This window comes from Kogia breviceps, chromosome 1, assembly GCF_026419965.1.
Source record: "Kogia breviceps isolate mKogBre1 chromosome 1, mKogBre1 haplotype 1, whole genome shotgun sequence".
NCBI classification, from domain to species: Eukaryota; Metazoa; Chordata; class Mammalia; order Artiodactyla; family Physeteridae; genus Kogia; species Kogia breviceps.
In genome coordinates, this window is record NC_081310.1 from 186,281,609 (window position 1) to 186,297,852 (window position 16,244).

The window sequence follows — 16,244 nt, forward strand, 5'->3', positions numbered from 1 at the left end:
CAGGATATTGAATATATCCTGTGCTAAACAGTAGGACTTTGTTTTTTATCCATTCTTTATATATAACAGTTTGCATCTGCTAATCCCGAACTCCCAATCCATGCCTCCCCTACCCCCCTCTAGTTTCATGATCTTTGAACACAGCCCTTTTCCACTTCTGGCCTTTGCATTTGATGCCCCCTTCCTAGAATGCTCTTTCCCTTGCTTTTTGTAGAATGGATAATTTGCACCCTTCAGATCCCAATTTAGAAGTTATCTCTTCTGTCTTATCCAGAATACCATTACTCACTTCTTACATCATTCTTTTTATTTTCATGCCATTTTCACCATTTTAATTATCTGGTTTGTTTACTGACTTTTTGTCTGCACCCAATAGAATGTAAGCACCATGAGTTTGGTGACTTTGCTTATTTTATTCACTACTTTGTAGCTACTCATAAAATATTTGTTGAAAATGAATGAATGAGGTGAGTAGCTGCTTAAAAGCCGACTTCTTGCATTTGTCCTTCTAATGCCACTTTCCAGACCATGGTTGTATCATATTCTAATTTGGGGGCTAGAAGAGGGAATTAACAGGGATTGAATGGCAAACACCTGGCAGGCATTGTGCAGAGAGTATTTAGTCTAGTGACTTAGTTAATCCTCAGAGCAATTTATGAATGTTTTATGTTACCATTTTACAATTGAGGAAGCTGCTGTTTAGAGATTAACTATGACTACACAGTGTACTAAAGACTAAAGCTAGGAATGGAACCCAAGATTGTCTGACTCCAATCCAGAGCCTCTAGAGCACAAAGCATTAGGAAATTCTGTGGTAAGTATGCTTTTAGGCAGGAAGGTAGGATTTTGGTTACTTAAAAAAAGGGGAGATGGATCTTATTTCTTCATTCTTCTTTCCTCTTCTTTTTCACCCTTTCTCTACTGTTAGCCAATCCTTACAGTCACCATTCACTCATCCTGCTCTAGGTGAAATGAATCACATTCACTATTCTCTTGAGAATTCTTTATAACTTTCTACAGTCCTCTTAAAACAGGATTTTCAAAAGTTGAGCAATAGTTAGGGAGCAGGGAGGATTTAACATTCCTTTTTGGCTGCCTCCTTGCTATTTAAATAGTGAATATTTGGTGTAGGGGACTGGGTAACTGATGGTAGAGTTTAGAAGGGGTCAGGGATGGTGAATAGAAGGCAACATAGGAGCAGAGTGCAGCTAGCCATATGGACTGGGCTGCTGGACTGCTGTATCTCAGAATGCTGTTAGAGTACATTAAACCAAACCAAAACAATGTCTGTCTCAGAACAATAGGGAGGGACTTCCCTGGCAGTCCAGTGGTTAAGACTCCGCAATTCCTCTGCAGTGGGCAGGGGTTCGATCCCTAGTCGGGGAACTAAGATCCTGCAGGCTGCAAGGTGTGGCCAAAAAGCAAAACAAAACAAAATAAAAAACAAGATTAGGGAGCACTAGTGAGTCAGTATACTATAGGGAGATCAGTGTGTTTTTATAAATATATATTTTTTAGAAATACACACAAATATTTTTTCTTTAGAACAGTAAATTTGTCAGAATGAAAAGCACAGTGTGGGATAGTTGACTTTAATATTAATTTTTAGTATTATTGAAGGTGGTTTAATAGGAAAGAGAATTGAAGCGAAATATGTCTTCCTGTTTCTTTTAATATGGGTGGATATGTTAAAATTATTTTGTCTCCTGACATGTATTTCTTTTGTTTTTATTTTTATTACTATTACTACTACTACTTGAGATTGTGGAGTAAAATTACTTAAAGATTCACTGTCATTGTTACTGAATTAACATTTATATGTGATTATTGGCATATCAGATTTGTTTCAGTTATGAAAAACTAGTCTGAATTTAAGCCATATGTACACTCTGATTTTTTCAGATAATACCATTGTTTTATTAATGATAATTTCAAGAATCTCACTAGTATCAGTATTGACATTGTACTATAACTCTTCTTCAATCTACATCATGGATAAATTTAATTACTCTTTGGAAACATAAGGTTTGTGTTACCAGATATTGTATAACTGAGCATTTATAATCTTAAGTGGGTAGTGTTGTACAAAGTATTGGGGAAAACTCTTTTATTAGGTTAAATTAAGGGTAGGCAGCCTGTGGCCCACTAGCCAGCTGCCTATTTTTGTAAATGAGTTTTATTGGAACATGCCATATGCATTCATTTTATGTGTTATCTGTAGCTTCTTTTGCATTACAGCAGTGTAGGCAAGCAGTTGTGACAGAGACCATATGGCTCACAGGCTCATACAAATACCATGAATGCACAGATATTTACTATTTAGCCTCTTAAGAAAAAGTTTGCTGACTCACGGGTTACATTAACAACTTATAACTTACCATTGCAAACTTCCATATTATGTAGTTTTCCACCTTTGCCTCCTTATCTCCTTGTTATTTTTAGTAAGTGTTTTTCTTTCTTTATTTTCATTGATCTATTTTCTGATTCACTGACTCTTTCCTCTGTCATCTCCATTTTGTTACTGATACCACCCGGTGAATTTTTTAAAGGTGTTGTATCATTCAGTTCCAAAATTTCCACTTGGTTCTCTTTTATAGTTTGTATCAGTCTGTTGAGGATTTCTATCTTTCCATTCACTTCAAATGTGGTTACCTTTACCTCTTGGAGCATAGTTATAATAGTTGCTTTATGTTCTGTGCCTGATAATTCTAATATCTGCGTCTTTTCAAGGTTGGCATGTGTTGATTGTCTTTTCTCCTGAGAATTGGTTACATTTTCTTGGTTCTTTGTATGTCAGGTAATTTTGGATTGTGTCCTAGACACTGTAAATGTTAAGCTTTATAAATTCTGAATCATTTGGAGAATATTTGTTAAGCAATCAACCCTGTTAGATTTGACTGCTAGTTCTTGAGAATTGGTTACATTTTACTATATTTGTATGCCGAGTAATTTCAGATTGTATCATGGACATTTAAAATTTTATGTTTTCTATTTTTTTCAGTTTTTTGGGGGGATGTGGACCATTTTTAAAGTCTTTATTGAATTTGTTATGATATTGCTTCTGTTTTTTGTTTTTTTGGGTTTTTTTGGCCCCAAGGCATGTGGGATCTTAGCTCCCTGACTGGGGATTGAACCCTCACCCCCTTCATAGGAAGGTGAAGGCTTAACCACTGGACCACCAGGGAAGTCCCAAAATTTTATGTTTTATAGATTCTGGGTCCTGTTATAATCCTTGGAGAATTGTGATTAAAAAAATTTTTTTAAGGAGACAATCAACTTGATTAGGCTCAGGGCTCCAGTTTTGTCTCTCTGTCGGGGGTGGTTCTAATCTTTATTTTCAGAGCTTTTAATATGCTGCTTTGGATCTGTCCCATTTATGTACAACTTTGAGGGTGCGCCTGGACTTATGTAGGTTCATACAAAGAAATAGGGATCCTCCTCCTCTACTTTTCTTCTTTGGAATTCCCCTAATATTCTTTGGCCCACAAGGACTCTTTCCTCCATTTCCTCTGGCCAAGAAGAAGGGGTTTCTGGAGTATCACAGTGCTCTTTCTTTAATTCTGACCTGTTTAGTATTTTTTACCCCAGTGATTTAAATTAAGATGAAATTCTTATCCTTGTAAAAGCTACTGGGAAATTTAGATGAAAAAATTGAGTGTAAGATTAGATTTCAAAATGAAATGAATCAGAATCTGCATGATGAAATTAAATAGGTGCAAATGTATTCTGTTTACATTCAAATGATTGATTACTTATAGTTATGCCCAGAATGAATCAGACATGACTTTGTGACAATTTTAGATGGAAAGAAAACACACATGGACAATAGTTCATTACAGACAACATGAATGTATTAATAAGCAGAGGTACAGAGAGCTCACCCAATCTTTGTTTGCATTGATAATAAGAAAATTGTCTCCCTTCTGCTTTACTCTGATAGGATTATATCACATCTGCCTCTCCACGAGTGGTCAAAAGGAAGTGAGTATTTCACCTAAAAGATAAAGACTAAATAATAAAGACTTAATAAACATGAAGAGATTTATTAATATTAACAGTACTCAGATATTTGAAGAGTTTTCTTGTGGAGTAGAGTATACTAGGTATATGGAATCCCTGCATTTGTTGTTAGGTTGACTAGAGCAATGTGGACCTTCCAAGTATAATTTGGTGTGGTTTTCATTGTTGATGAGTTAACCATGATTCTTTATTTTGTGAAGTTATTTCTTCTGTTAAATGTGGTTTTCTTTGTTACCGTTTTTCTAGTGTACAGAAATACTTGCGACTCATTTCTAGATACTATAATTAATCTCCCCTTTGGTATATTGACAAGCAATATTGATCCACTGGTTTAGTGTAAGTGTGCTTTGGCTTGGGTTTGTTGGCTGTGGATAGAGAAGGATCTTTTCCATATATTACTGAAGAGAAAAGTTTGTTGGGAGTAGTGTCAAGAAGCTGGTTGGGCAAGTTTCCATGTTGCAAGGTCATTAGGCAGAGTTTCAGGAGAGTATAAGATCCTGTATTTCTTTCTGCCATTGAAAGAAATTCAGTTCACTGCATAAATCCAGCTGCCCATTTTCCTGTGGGTCACCTGTTTTACTATTACTGTTGCATAAAACTTCTCTTTGTTTGCTATGTAGATTCTTAGGATGAGCCATACTTCTTTTAAATCTAGTGGACTACAGGAATTCCCTGGCGGTCCAGTGGTTAGGACTTGGCGCTTTTACTGGCAGGGTCTGGGTTCAATCCCTGGTCGGGGAACTAAGATCCCATAAGCTGTGTGGCGTGGCCAAAAAAAAAAAAAAAAATCACTTATCTTAAAAAATAAGTCTGTTGGACTAGATCATGATGATGAAGCATTTTGAGTTTATGACTCTTTTTAGCAATATTCTAGTGTCTGGGGATAGAGTAGTAGAAAAGTGCTTGCCCCACCATGAAGTTTTAATATTATTATTTTAAAAATTTGTTTAAAAATTACCTACAATGTTATTCACTTTTTGATAACAGCTTTACTGAGATATAATTCACAGAACATAAAATTCACCCATTTAAAATGTATAGTTTATTGGTTTTTAGTATATTTACAGACTAGTGTAACTATCACCATAGGTTTAGAACCTAATTTTAGATTACTTCCAAAAGAAATGCATATCTTTTAGCAGTCATCCCTCCTTCTTCCATTTCCACCCATCCCCTCAGGCCTAAGCATCCACTAGTCTTTTTCTTTTATACTTCTTGTCTGTGGATTTGCCTGTTCTGGACATTTCATATAAGTGTAATTATACAAAATGTGGTCTTTTGTGACTGGCTTTTTTCACTTAGCATTGTGTTTTCAAGGTTCATCCATGTTGTAGCATGTATCAGGACTTCCATTTCTTTTTATTGACAAATAAAATTCATTGTATGGATATACTTCATTTTGTTTATCCATTCATCAGTTGATGAAAACATTGTTTCTACTTTTTGGCTATTGCAAATAATGCCGATATGAACATCCAGTTATTAGTTTTGTGTGCACATGTTTTTATTTCTCTTGGATATATACCTAGGAGTGAGTACTGCTGAGTCAGTGACTTTATTGCTTAACCTTTGGAGAAACTCAGAACTCACTTATTTTAGATATATAGTTTTATGAATTCTGATAAATGCAGAGTTTTGCAGCCCCACCTTACTGAAGATATGGAAAAGTTCCATCACCTAATTACAGTGACCTCTCCCGTTGCGGAGCACAGGCTCCTGACGCGCAGGCTCAGCGGCCATGGCTCACGGGCCCAGCCGCTCCGCGGCATGTGGGATCTTCCCGGACCGGGGCTCGAACCCGCGTCCCCTGCATCGGCAGGCGGACTCTCAACCACTGCGCCACCAGGGAAGCCCTGCCATCTCTCTTTAAAAAAAATTTTATTGGGCTTCCCTGGTGGCGCAGTGGTAGAGAATCTGCCTGCCGATGCAGGGGACGCGGGTTCGAGCCCCGGTCCGGGAAGATCCCACATGCCGCGGAGCGGCTGGGCCCGTGAGCCATGGCCGCTGAGCCTGCGCGTCAGGAGCCTGTGCTCTGCAACAAGAGAGACTGTGATAGTGAGAGGCTCGCGCACCGCGATGAAGAGTGGCCCCCACTTGCCGCAACTAGAGAACGCCCTTGCGCAGAAACGAAGACCCAACACAGCCAAAAATAAATAAATAAATTAAAAAAACAAAAAAAAAACCCCCAAAAATGCAAAAATTAAAAAAAAATTTATTGAAGTATAGTTGATTTACAATGTTGTGTTAGTTTCTGCTGTACAACAAAGTGGTTCAGTTATACATACATATTTTTTTTCATATTCTTTTCCATTATGGTTTATTATAGGATTTTGAATATGGTTCCCTGTCCTATATAGTAGATATTCTCTATATAATTCTATATATAATAGTTGCATTCTATATGTAATAGTTTGCATCTGCTAATCCCAAACTCCCAGTCCATCCCCCATCCCCACCCTTGGCAACCACAAGTCTGTTCTCTATATCTGTGAGTCGTTTTCCATTTCATAGATAAGTTCATGTGTGTCATATTTTAGATTCCACATGGAGTGATCTCATATGGTATTTGTCTTTCTCTTTCTGACTTATTTCACTTAGTATGATAATCTCTAGTTACATGCATGTTGCTGCAAATGGCATTATTTCACTCTTTTTTATGGCTGAGTAGTCTTCCATTGTGTGTGTGTGTGTGTGTGTGTGTGTGTGTGTACCACATTTTTTTTTTTTTTTTTTGCAGTACGCTGGCCTCTCACTCTCGTGGCCTTTCCCGTTGCAGAGCACAGGCTCCGGATGTGCAGGCTCAGCGGCCATGGCTCACGGGCCCAGCCGCTCCGTGGCATGTGGGATCCTCCTGAACTGGGGCACGAACCCGTGTCCCCTGCATCGGCAGGTGGACTCTCAACCACTGCGCCACCAGGGAAGCCCCACATCTTTATCCATTCATCTGTCAGTGGACATTTAGGTTGCTTCCATGTCTTGGCTGTTGGAAACAGTGCTGCTGTGAACATAGGGGTGCATGTATTTTTTTGAATTATAGTTTTGTCTGTATATATGCCCAGTAGTGTGATTGCTGGATCATAGTGCTGTCTCTTTTTAGATAAACTCTCCCCCGGGCCCTAGCCCCTATAGTTTTGCCTTTGCTGGAGTGTTATTTAAATGGACTCATAGCCATTTTGAGTCTAGCTTCTTTCATTTAACTTAATTAGCATTTGAGGTTCACTCATGTTGTTGTATCAGTAATTCATTACTTTTGGAACCCTCCCACACTGTTGGTTGGTGCAGCCACTATGATAAACAGTATGGAGGTTCCTCAAAAACTAAAAATAGAATTACAAAATATTAACAGCATGGTCAGCAGCCATTTTCTGTTCAATATTGGTCTTTAAAAAAAACCCCACAAAACCTAAGCAGAGTATGTTTCTGGGTAAATTTAAATGCGACTGTCAGGAAATCAATTTGTAATATGTGGTGAGTTGTGTTCTGAGTTAGAAAGCCAGAGTCAGAACAAAGGCATTTCTGGCTAAGTACTTGGAGACTAACATTTCTGGATTTGTTTAAAAAAAGAAAAAGCAATATAATGGTTCCGAGTTGTTAACATTCAAATGGTGATTTCCAGAGACTTTTAGAGCTAAAACACAATGGGAAAGAAGGTATAGGCTTGCAATTCTAAAATCAAAAAGAGCTTGGTGAAACTAATTGTTTTCTGAAATTGGCAAAAACTCTGGACAGAAATACAGAAATTTCAATATTCATATATTTTACAGTAGAGATATTAATGTATTTGATTAAGGAATGCTGCCTTATTAACTTTCTAACAGTGGAAAAATTCTAAATTCCAATAAAGGATTTTGGACCTGAATTAACAGCTCAACATGAAATTGAATTGAAACAAACATTAAAATTGTCTAGTTTTTTTGACGCACAGGCCCAGCGGCATAAGAGCTTTACATGTGTGCCATTTCTTTGAAATTCACCTGTTTCTGGAGAAAATGCCTAGCAGTGCTTATCTCATACTGATTTATCTAGGCTTTTTTAGTGGAAGGAGGGGGTGCTAAACAGCCTAGTTGCAAATTACAAAAATACCATTTAAAAATTGAGATATAATTCACATACCATAAAATTCACAATTTTAAAGTGTACAATTCAGTGGGGTTTTTTAAACCATATTTATGAAGATGTGCAACCATCACCACTATGAATTAAGTAGAAAATTGCTCCGTAAAATAAGTTCCCTTGGTTTCATGCATTACGTGCCCAGTCTGCAGTAGTGTGTTCATTTGCCGTTGGGCAGATGATTCAGCCTGGGCCAAGAATTTGGGACTTTTTAGAAGTTATAGAGTGACACTCCATTGACTCTTTTATGAGATGAACTACTAATTTAATTCTGTATGGAAGATAGGGGCAACCATGTATTTTGACCAGGTTGTGATAATGCTTTTTTACTATGCTATAAAGTATTTTGCTTATGGGCACGTTGATGTAATAGGAAGAGCACCGTCTTTAGAATACAGAAGAAAGCTGACCTGGCCACTTAGCTTAGTTAGCCTTGTTAACTTGGGCAAATTACTTCATCTTGCTGAGACTAAGTTTATAGGAGATACTGTAAAATGGTTCATTGAGGACAACATGGTTGCTTAGGCTTGCCGCATGCTCTAGATTCAGATCTCCTGACTTCTGTTTTCAGTTTTCTTTTATAGAACTGTGTTTTTGTCTTAAATATTTTTATCCAAATGGTCTTTTAAGAAACAATTTATTGGGCTTCCCTGGTGGCGCAGTGGTTGTGAGTCTGCCTGCCGATGCAGGGGACACGGGTTCGTGCCCCGGTCCATGAAGATCCCACATGCCGCCGAGCGGCTAGGCCCATGAGCCGTGGCCGCTGAGCCTGCGCGTCCGGAGCCTGTGCTCCGCAACGGGAGAGGCCGCAACAGTGAGAGCCCCGCGTATCGCAAAGAAAAAAAAAAAAAAAGAAAGAAACAGTTTATTACTCCTCAATATTCTGTTGGTAGTTTTCAGAGAGGGGAATAAATGAAGTCAGTATTCTTTATGTGACCAAGGAAAAAGAATGTTTTTACTGGAATATTGGCCAAATATATGATTGTCTCTTTAGAAGTCTTGTAGTTAACAGTAACATTGTTAGCCAGTAAAGTTACTAATCGAAATCAGGAGCCTTAACCTTTCCTAGTAAGGTTAAATGGTATGGCTCAGCTCTTGGGACCTACTGCCGATGACTCATATGAGAACTTATTCCCACATAGTGACAGTTGGCCCTAGCTCGAAAAGCTACTAGCAGTTGGCTTTGTAGAAGAAAGAACAGTCTACCATTCATGTGACCACAATACAGAACCATAATTCAAAGAAAGTTTTATTTTGGCTAGGGGTAATCTTCATTCTGAAAGAATTGGCAAGCTAATATAAAGGACTTTTGTCCTGAAACTTGTTAGGCTTATGTTTTCTACATTGCAAACATATATATAGTTTATTTGGATGAAGCAGTTCCTTTATGAAATGTTTTAGCTTTGTTATTTCTCAGTGCAGCATTTTAAATCAGTTCTTTGTGTGTAGGGGATGATGGCAATGCATGGAACTGTTGTCTGAGGTTGCTAGTTTGAAGAACTAACTAGAGACTGGTACAGTGTTACTAATTTTGAATGAAGCATTGGTTTTTTTGGTTTTGTTTTGTTTAGTTTTCCCTCTCCCACCTCAGTAAACTTTTGCTACTTGGACATAAAGAATTTTACTTCTAAAGATTCTTTTAGACCTCTGCAACTTGTGGTCATTCATATAAAATTATTATTTGCAGCTGTCACTTTTTCTTTCTTACTGTTTCCTTAAATTAGAAAGGAACATGATGTGAGAACTATTAAATATTTGTTAGGTTGAAGAAAGAATTCTGTCTTATTTTGGGTTTATTATATTTGTAGTCTTTCTTTTAAAATACATTTAAATTATAGAAATAATTTATATTTATGGTAGAAAAGGCAGTTATGTAATCCTGTCATCCAGAGATAATTCCTGTTAATTTTCTGTGCCAAGTCTCCTGGTTGTCATTCTTAAAGAGGGAAAATATCACCTTACCAGGTAGAAGAGCTTACGGCTTTTAGCTTTGAAGCTGAATAAAATGATAGTCTTTTGTCTTTTGAAGACTATCCTGACATGTTGAAGTATTTTAAACTAAATTACAGTGGAGAGCCTCTTTTATAAAAATGAGGAGTTGGTGGGTAGATATTGGGAAAATAGCAGCTAAAAAAGAAAAACAAGGAAACAATTGTATTCGCAGAACAGACTAGGTCTTTGTCAGCAATTTCCACGTTGATGAATTAGTCTTATCTTTCTGAATATCCTGCTTATACTTCCTTAGTCTTTTTCTCTAGAAGGTAAAGGTGGTAGATTCTCATCATGGGCCTAAAGTTAGGAGGCTTGTTGTATGATTTTTATTTGTTTTGAGTTTCCATGGAATGTTCATCATGGGAATCACTTTTGGAGAGACTGATCTAATCACATTAGGAAATTTGAAATGCTTTGTTTTCTAGTTTCTCTGGAGAAATAAGTGTGTAACTCCACTAACTGGATGACAAAGCTTGGGTCACTGACAGAATTTTGTGGTTGTAATTTGCTCTTACTACTAAAGCAGTTCATTTTTGAGTTCTCTTATCCTTAACTCGCTCTTCTAGAATTCCTAGAGGACCTGTGCAGCAGCCTCTCGAGGATCGAATCTTCACTCCTGCTGTCTCGGCAGTGTACAGCACGGTGAGTACCTCAGGGTGGTTTGTCAGATTGTGTGTGTTTTTTGCACATGGACCTTTGATATTATAGGCAGTGTTTGTTAGATTGGTACATAATAGGCTTTTGACAGAAAAGTTCAATAAAATCTCGAACAGAATTAGATGTATATAATATAAGGTGAATAGGTCTTTTCCCCTGTCATCTTAAGAAGTAGACATGAAAGAAACATTCTGTTAAGGTAGATTGACTTGTACACCTGTATTCTTTATCCTCCCTTTTCCTCCTTCCATAAATATTGTGATTCTTCTAGGACACTGAGTTTTAATTTTCTTCTGGATATTTTTTCTTAAATTTTACACTTTTAACTTAATTTTTTTTTTTTTTTTTTTTCTTTTTGTGGTACGCGGGCCTCTCACTGTTGTGGCCTCTCCCGTTGCGGAGCACAGGCTCCGGACGCGCAGGCTCAGTGGCCACGGCTCACGGGCCCAGGCGCTTCGTGGCATGTGGGATCTTCCCGGAAGATCGGGGCACGAACCCGTGTCCCCTGCATCGGCAGGCGGACTCTCAACCACTGCGCCGCCAGGGAAGCCCCTAACTTAAATTTTTTATTTTACTTTTTTCCTTCTTTGATTACATATAAAAATGCAGAAAGTTTAGAAAAGAGAACAGTGGTTAATGGGAGTAAATTTAAATATTTATGTTAAATGATAGATTCAAATTCATAAATGAAGGGAAATTTAAAAGTTAGAGGATGAAGATAATAAAATTAGAAGCAGATTACAGGAGTATTACAGTGAGCCTAAGGGAATTTAGGGGAGAATCGAGGAGTTGGACGTGTCTTTTTTTTTTTTTGGCTGTGCCATGTAGCTTGCGAGATCTTAGTCCCCCAGTCAGGGATTGAACCCAGGTCCTCAGCAGTGAAAGCACAGAGTCCTAACCACTGGACTGCCAGGGAATTCCTGGACATACTTAATTTTTTAAACTAAAAAAAAAAAATTTTTAAGGGAGGGGGGATCTCTCCCCTTATTTTCTCCCTTTTTTTTTTTTTTTTTGCTGTACGCGGGCCTCTCACTGTTGTGGCCTTTGCCACTGTAGAGCACAGGCTCCGGACGTGCAGGCCCAGTGGCCATGGCTCACAGGCCCAGCCTCTCCGCGGCATGTGGGATCTTCCCGGACTGGGGCACAAACCCGCGTCCCCCGCATTGGCAGGCGGGCTCCCAACCATCGCGCCACCAGGGAAGCCCCTCCCTTTCTTTTTAAAAAACTTTATTTATTTTTGGCTGCGTTGGGTCTTTGTTGCTGTGCGTGGGCTTTCTCTAGTTACGGTGAGCGGGGGCTACTCTTCGTTGTGGTGTGCGGGCTTCTCATTGTGGTGGCTTCTCTTGTTGTGGAGCACGGGCTCTAGGCGTGCAGGCTTCAGTAGTTGTGGCACGCGGGCTCAGTAGTTGTGGTGCATGGATTTAGTTACTCCACAGCATGTGGGGTCTTTCCGGACCAGGGATTGAACCTGTGTCCCCTGCATTGGCAGGAGGATTCTTAACCACTGAACCCCCAGGGAAAATTTTTTTGTATTTATTTATTTGGTTGCGTGGGGACCTAGTTGCAACAGGTGGGCTCCTTAGTTGAGGCTCGTGGGCTCCTTAGTTGCGGCTTCAGGGCTCCTTAGTTGTGGCATGAGAACTCTCAGTTGCAGCATGCCTGTGGGATCTAGTTCCCTGACCAGGGATTGAACCCGTGCCCCCTGCTTTGGGAGCTCAGAGTTTTATCCACTGCGCCACCAGGGAATTCCCTGGACATGTCTTTTAAAAAAAAAAATATTTATTTTTATTTATTTATTATTTTTGGCTGTGTTGCTTCACGCCGGCTTTCCCTAGTTGCAGTGAGTGGGGGCTCCTCTTGGTTGCGTTGTGCAGGCCTCTCATTGCGGTGGCCTCTCTTGTTGCAGAGCACGGGCTCTAGAGCACGCGGGCTTCAGTAGATGCAGTGCGTGGGCTCAGTAGTTGTGGCTCGTGGGCTCTAGAGTGTAGGCTCAGTAGTTGTGGCGCACAGGCTTAGTTGCTCTGTGGCATGTGGCATCTTCCCGGACCAGGGCTCGAACCCATGTCTCCTGCATTGGCAGGCGGATTCTCAACCACTGCGCCACCAAGGAAGCCCTGGACATATCTTTTAATGTTTCATTTCATCATACCATTCATCCTTGGAAATACGGTGCTTTAAAGAACTCACAGTATAGTGAGAGAGATGAGTAAATAAATAATTGTAATCCAAGTGATATGATAAAGCAATAATTATCCTTTGGGGTTATAAATTACTTGTAGAATCTGAAAATAGTCGCAGTGCTTTCTCCTCAAAAAAGAGCATATACCAAGTGTTTACATATAATTTTAGAACTTCACAGATGTCCATCAGGCCATTCATAAGGCTCTGGTTGAGAACCTTTGATTAGAGATATGAACATGCTATTATGTGGGAAAGGGAAAAGTTGCTTCATTGAGGAAGTGACACTAAGCTGGAAGATATAAGACTTCTAAGCAGAAAAGGGAAGAAAAGGCCTTCTAGGAAGTGAAAAATTAGAGGCATGGTTAATAGAATGGCCAGTAGTCAGAAGTGTGGCATGTGTGCTAGGTGTTGTAGCCAAAGTAGAGATGAGATAAGTGAGTTTTGGAGGTTTTAAGGTTGTCCTAAAGAGATAGAGGTTTATCATGCAGGTAATGGGTAAGGTAATTATTTTTCTTGGTTTGCTTAAAACAAGTCTCAGTTTACACCTATGGTAGATCAACTAAACACCTGTTAATTACTTCTTGAGCCCTCTGTAACTCTTAAAATGGCCCCAGTTTGGATGATAAACTATCTGCTCACTGTACTAATTGGGAACCTTCAATTTACATTAAAAAAAAAGAACCTTTAATTTTTTTCTGGCACAGACTTCCTCCAGGCCAGAGTTGTTTGTTTGTTTAAAGTACTGAGGTTGGGAACTTCCCTGGCAGTCCAGTGGATAAGATCTGCCCTTCCACTGCAGGGACATAGGTTCGATCCCTGGTTAGGGAACTAAGATCCCGCATGCTGCGTGGCATGGCCAAAAAAAAAAGTACTGAGCTTAAAGGCTGTAGAATTTTATCAGGCATAACTCTTAACATATAATTTTTGCTAATTATGAAAGTATACCTTCAACATTAAATTATTTTCAAAATTAGGCTAGGAAAAAGAAGAAGATGAAAATGTCTAGTAATCTTGACTGATTTCTAGAGGCATCTACTATAACCGTTTTTTGATATAGTTCCTTTGTCTCTTTCTCTGTGTTGTAGGCTCTGTATAAGATATTTTATTCTCATTTTTCACTGTATGTTGTAATGTTAGCTTTTCCTATGCTACTTGAAACATGTCTGAAATAATAAATTGTTTTATACTGTTTTGTTATAAGAATTTAGCATTCACTCAACATTTGACAGATTATTTCTTAAGCTTTTAATGTGTGTCAGACACTGTTCTAGATGTTGGGAATATAGTAGTGAGCAAACTAAACCTGCAGTCCTCAAGGAGCTTACTTTTTTTGTGAGATAGAAAGATAGTTAAATTAAAAAAAATAATGTGTGCAATATGCTATTAGGTGGTAATAAATGCCTTGATGAAAACGAGGCAAGATAAAGGGATAAAGAATGACTGGACATCCTGCTTTAGCCAGGGCTCCCAGGGAAGTTTTATCTGAAAAAATGGCATTTAAGTAGAAACTTAAGAAGTACGCGAGTGAGATTGTAGATTTTAGGGAAAGAGCACTTCTGGTAGAAGAAAGAGCAGTGCAGAGGCCCAGAGATAGAATTTGAAGCATCAGATTATATAGGGCACTATAGACCATGGTAAAGATTTTGGATTTTAATTTAGATGTGATGGAAAGCCATTAGAAATTTAAGAACAGAAGATCTGGTTTTACTTTTCTAAGGTGACTGTACGTACTGTATAGAGGGGAGACTGATGAGGGTAGGTGGTTGTGGTTGTGAGGTGGAAGCAAGACCAGTAGGCAGTTATTGTAGTAATATAGGCAAATGATGGTGGCTTGCTCTAAGCTGGTGACAGTCAAAGAGAGGAGGTGGGGTTTGCTATATATTTTGAAAGTGGAGTCAATAGGATATGATGATGGCTTGGATGTGGGATGTGAGAGAAAGAAGAGTAAAGGGAGATGTCGTGGATTGTTGCTTGAGCACCTGAGTGGATGAACATGGTACTATTTATAGGAAGGAACACTGGTCTTCGTTGAGGAAAATTTATATATATGAACATTATTTTTGTGAGGAGTTAAGCATTAGGTTGTTTCCTGTCGTGAATAACCTACTGAATTTTAACCCTTTTCTGTATTTTGGATTATTTTGTAGAGTAACTTTCTAGAAATGCAATTCCTGAGTTAAAGTGTAGGCGTGTTATTAAGATTTCTCATAAATGAGGACATGTGACTTCGTAAACTTAGTACTTTAGAGAGGAGATAATCAAAATCCTGTGAGTAACACAGTGCCTGCTACACAGCTTATGTGAATTGTTTTGCATCTAAGGTTTTGAATTTATTTTTGAGTTAGATCAAATTTGACTTTTACTATTAAAAGCTACTGCCATATTTGTGGTCCTTCAGTTAATTTAAAAATTGGGTGTGTCAGTTATATGTGATGCCTATTCTGGAAGGACCAGGGGTTTTAGACAGTAAAAAGTTATCTTAAAATATGATGTCTCTACTTTTTGATCACTTATTTCCATTCTTAGTAATTTAAGTCTCTTCCCCACTTTTACAATGCTGTTGTGCCCATTAACAATGAGTAGGAGGGTAGTTGACCAGGTGCTTAGTCTCCCTTTTTCTCAGCCCCAAGGTTATGTATTGGTCATTATTCTCTAGTGTCTAGGTCCATTAGCATCATTTATGACATTTAGTGTCATAAAATAAAGGCTAACCTTCAATTCACCTCCTCCTGGCTCCTCATATGGTGCCCATATGTCACTTTAATTGAGTTGGTTAAATTCCTTGAAAGGCAAAAAGATACCTGGATAGTCTTTAAAAATTATACAAAGATTTTGCTTTTTAATGTCTGATATGGAGGCCGTATGCCCTTATGTCAGCCATTTTAGGTAAGTTCTCTGCTGCTAATCAAAGAGATATCAGAAGTAGGGCACTCAGCTTTTATAATGCCTTCATTTTACATTTTAGCATGCTTATTATTTATTTATTATAGTCTGGTTTATCTAAGTTTTTCCTTGGAATATTTATCAGGGATGAGAGGGATACTTTTGTCATTATTCTTCATTAACCATAATTAGGGTGATTTGTCATTTGAACAAAAAAAGAATAAAGCCAATATTTTTTAAATGCTAGTAAGAGCAGTATATACTATGGTAGAGAGGAAATGGCAAAACTAAAGAGGCATGAGCTAATCTGAAGTATATTCATTAATAACTGTCTTATTGGCATGCTTCTGAAGAACAAAATGTGAAATTTTACCATGTTGTATATTTTTAGCTTATAT

General features: G+C 38.4%; 1 protein-coding gene across 40 annotated transcripts in view; it reads left to right on the forward strand.

The window, feature by feature from the left end:
* The window catches only part of EIF4G3 (eukaryotic translation initiation factor 4 gamma 3), a 378,557-nt gene that overhangs the window by 76,081 nt on the left and 286,232 nt on the right, over positions 1–16,244 (forward strand). For 39 of the 40 annotated variants that reach the window (XM_067015920.1, XM_067015865.1, XM_067015938.1 and 36 more), the window contains one exon: positions 10,692–10,767. The exons of the other annotated variant lie outside the window; for it this stretch is intronic. Coding sequence is in view for 28 of the 39 variants with exons in the window: in XM_067015938.1 (XP_066872039.1) it covers positions 10,692–10,767 (76 nt within the window). In the remaining 11 variants the exon portion in view is untranslated. The remainder of the gene's footprint in view (positions 1–10,691; positions 10,768–16,244) is intronic. 40 annotated transcript variants of the gene reach the window in all.